At 36.4% G+C, this 3,483-nt stretch overlaps 1 protein-coding gene across 1 annotated transcript in view; it reads left to right on the top strand.

Annotated features, from left to right (window-relative positions):
- Nucleotides 1–3,483, top strand: part of LOC110459523 (maltase-glucoamylase, intestinal-like) — a 40,460-nt gene that overhangs the window by 2,064 nt on the left and 34,913 nt on the right. The window contains exons 2-3 of the mRNA XM_021511831.1: nucleotides 1,597–1,913; nucleotides 3,196–3,409. Of these exons, the coding sequence (XP_021367506.1) occupies nucleotides 1,621–1,913; nucleotides 3,196–3,409 (507 nt within the window). The 5' untranslated portion in view covers nucleotides 1,597–1,620. The remainder of the gene's footprint in view (nucleotides 1–1,596; nucleotides 1,914–3,195; nucleotides 3,410–3,483) is intronic.

The raw sequence follows: 3,483 nt of genomic DNA, 5'->3' as shown, positions 1-3,483 counted from the left end.
CATTTACACTACTGTATAACATCCTAATTTAAACATTTACACTACTGTATAACATCCTAATTTATACATTTACACTACTGTATAACATCCTAATTTATACATTTACACTACTGTATAACATCCTAATTTATACATTAACACTACTGTATAATATCCTAATTTATACATTTACACTGCTGTATAACATCCTAATTTATACACCACACTACTGTATAACATCCTAATTTATACATTAACACTGCTGTATAACATCCTAATGTATACATTTACACTACTGTATAACATCCTACTGTATACATTTACACTACTGTATAACATCCTAGTTTATCCATTTACACTACTGTATATTTACATTTGCCCCCGCGCCGTCCCATTACAACATTGTTAGAGGGCAAGTGTAATTATATAGGCTATAATTACAACTTCTCGACTATAATTACAACTGCCTGTTTCAGGTGTAGGAATATGTAAACAATCAAAATGGCCGCCTGAAATGTATTTTGAGGCAGGGCAAATGGTTTTTGTAGGAATATGTCTTAAAAAGAAAAATATGTAAAAATAAAAATACCTGGTTGTCTGGATGTAATTATTGGTGATATAATTACAAGTGGCCTCTGGCAGATCTACCATAAAACCGGTTTTATGGTATTTGCCAAAGGCCACTTGTAATTATATCAACAATAATTACATCCAGGCAACCAGTTATTGTTTAAATAACATCCTAATTTATACATTAACACTGCTGTATAACATCCTAATTTATACATTTACAATACTGTATAACATCCTAATTTATACATTTACACTACTGTATAACATCCTAGTTTATACATTTACACTCCTGTATAACATCCTAGTTTATACATTTACACTACTGTATAACATCCTAATTTATACATTTACACTACTGTATACACCACACTGCTGTATAACATGAAAGTTTCGTGGTTTTCGTGGTTGCTGTTGAACCACGGAAATAAATACAACGAATTTAAATGATACACGTGTCTACTGTTTATAAATATAGGATATCCACGAAAGATTGTACTGCGAAACGATCTAAATGGCTTCAAACCACGAAGGAAAGTACCCAAGAACGTTTCCTGTTTTACTGATATTAATCTGGGATACGTTTTAGCCACACTGACAAAAGATATCAGACATTTTTGCATTTGACATTAAGCGTCATGAAAGTTTTTGATTCTGAGGCACAATATTTCACCTTTGTATTTTAGTTGTGGTTGAGGGTGTTTATGTGGTAGGTCAGAAAGAGTTTACGTTTGACTCCCTCAGTAACTGTTGGGTTGTGGTGTTTCTGTATTGAGACGTATTTCCGATTTTATTCATTTGCAGTCTGTTATAACTTTAATTCACTGAACAAAACTAAATCAGTTTTTGAATACTTATTTTAGCGACTGCATTTTTTACGAATTCTTTTGAAAATAACTTTGCAAGAAAGGCAATCAAGAAAATGAGCTAAAAAAATCATAAATAAACACGTCAATAAATAACTGAGTCTAAAATCACAGATTTCATAGGAAGATCAATAACTGATAAACAAATATCCTTGAATATGTATTTCGTTCGATCATTCAGTTAAATTCACCAGAAAACTCAACAATGCCAATCGAAAGTAAAACTACAGCACGTGGTCCCGGTCGATGCCTTTTATGTGCTGTGTTTCTACTGGGATTCATAGCAGTAGCCGGGCTGGCTGTTTCAATTGTGACGTTAGCGAAACAAATGAAGGATAAAGATAATGACGTCACGCCCTCTGCTGTGACGTTGAATCAGGGCCAACATATGATGGCGTCACCAGCGTCTACCATACCTGTTCCAGATCCAAGAACAGAAGCCGTGGTGGCATGTTACCCAGAGAGGAATTACAATCGATCTGAATGTGAAAAGAAAGGGTATGTAAATCAATGTAATACGTCAGCGTGTCAAAGAACTCAACATAAAGGTGATACATAGTCAGTATAATACGTCATCGTGTCACAGGACACAACATAAAGGTGATACATAGTCAGTATAATACGTCAGCGTGTCACAGGACACCACATAAAGGTGATACATAGTCAGTGTAATACGTCAGCGTGTCACAGGACACAATATAAAGGTGATACATAGTCAGTGTAAAACGTCAGCGTGTCACAGGACACACCATAAAGGTGATACATAGTCAGTGTAATACGTCAGCGTGTCACAGGACGCAACATAAAGGTGATACATAGTCAGTGTAATACGTCAGCGTGTCACAGGACACAACATAAAGGTGATACATAGTCAATGTAATACGTCAGCGTGTCACAGGCACAACATAAAGGTGATACATAGTCAGTGTAATACGTCAGCGTGTCATAGGACGCAACATAAAGGTGATACATAGTCAGTGTAATACGTCAGGGTGTCACAGGACACAACATAAAGGTGATACATAGTAAATGTAATACGTCAGCGTGTCACAGGCACAACATAAAGGTGATACATAGTCAGTGTAATACGTCAGCGGGTCACAGGACACAATATAAAGGTGATACATAGTCAGTGTAATACGTCAGCGTGTCACAGGACACAACATAAAGGTGATATATAGTCAGTATAATACGTCAGCGTGTCACAGGACACAACATAAAAGTGATACATAGTCAGTGTAGTAGTCAGCGTGTCACAGGACACAACATAAAGGTGATACATAGTCAGTGTTATACGTCAGCGTGTCACAGGACACAACATAAAGGTGATACCTAGTCAGTGTAATACGTCAGCGTGTCACAGAACACAACATAAAGGTGATACAAAGTAAATAATAGCATCTGACGTCGCCGGTAGTGTACACGAATAACACCACGTAAATTAAAAGGACAGTCTTGTTGTGTATCTCAACTCTGGTGTATTGTAGTTGATAACTATGATTGTGACTTTTTCAAGAATTATACTACCCTTCAAATCACACCTGAGATTTGTGTAACCTATATCTTTTTTGTGCTTTTAAAAAGGTACAAAATCTGAATAACGACTTATAAAAAATATTTCATACATGTCTTTCTGGTAACATCATGGATATTGCCGTTCCTAACACATTGCATTGCCCCGTGTACTAAAAGCAGCCTATTGTACGTGTACATATGTACACCAGTCAATAAAGGGTTTATTATCCTTTGTACAGTATTTTTTTGAATGTCTATTTTACAGTTGTAAATGGTTGGTTTCAAATCACGCACGCGTTCCGTCTTGTGTGTTTGACAATACTGCTGGCTACGTGATAGACCATAACTACACACATTCAGCATCCGAGCATTCGTTCATCCTTAAAAGAGCGGGAATAGCGAGTATGTACGGAATGGAAGTTCGTCAACAAATCAAGGTTACGGTGACAATGAATGGTGATAATATGTTAAGAATACATGTAAGTATGTACAGCTCTCTCTCTCTCTCTCTCTCTCTCTCTCTCTCTCTCTCTCTCTCTCTCTCTCTCTCTCT

This window comes from Mizuhopecten yessoensis, unplaced genomic scaffold (assembly GCF_002113885.1).
Source record: "Mizuhopecten yessoensis strain PY_sf001 unplaced genomic scaffold, ASM211388v2 scaffold10097, whole genome shotgun sequence".
Classification (NCBI taxonomy): Eukaryota; Metazoa; Mollusca; class Bivalvia; order Pectinida; family Pectinidae; genus Mizuhopecten; species Mizuhopecten yessoensis.
Note: the sequence above shows the minus strand (reverse complement) of the source record. Positions and strands in the feature narration are given on the sequence as shown.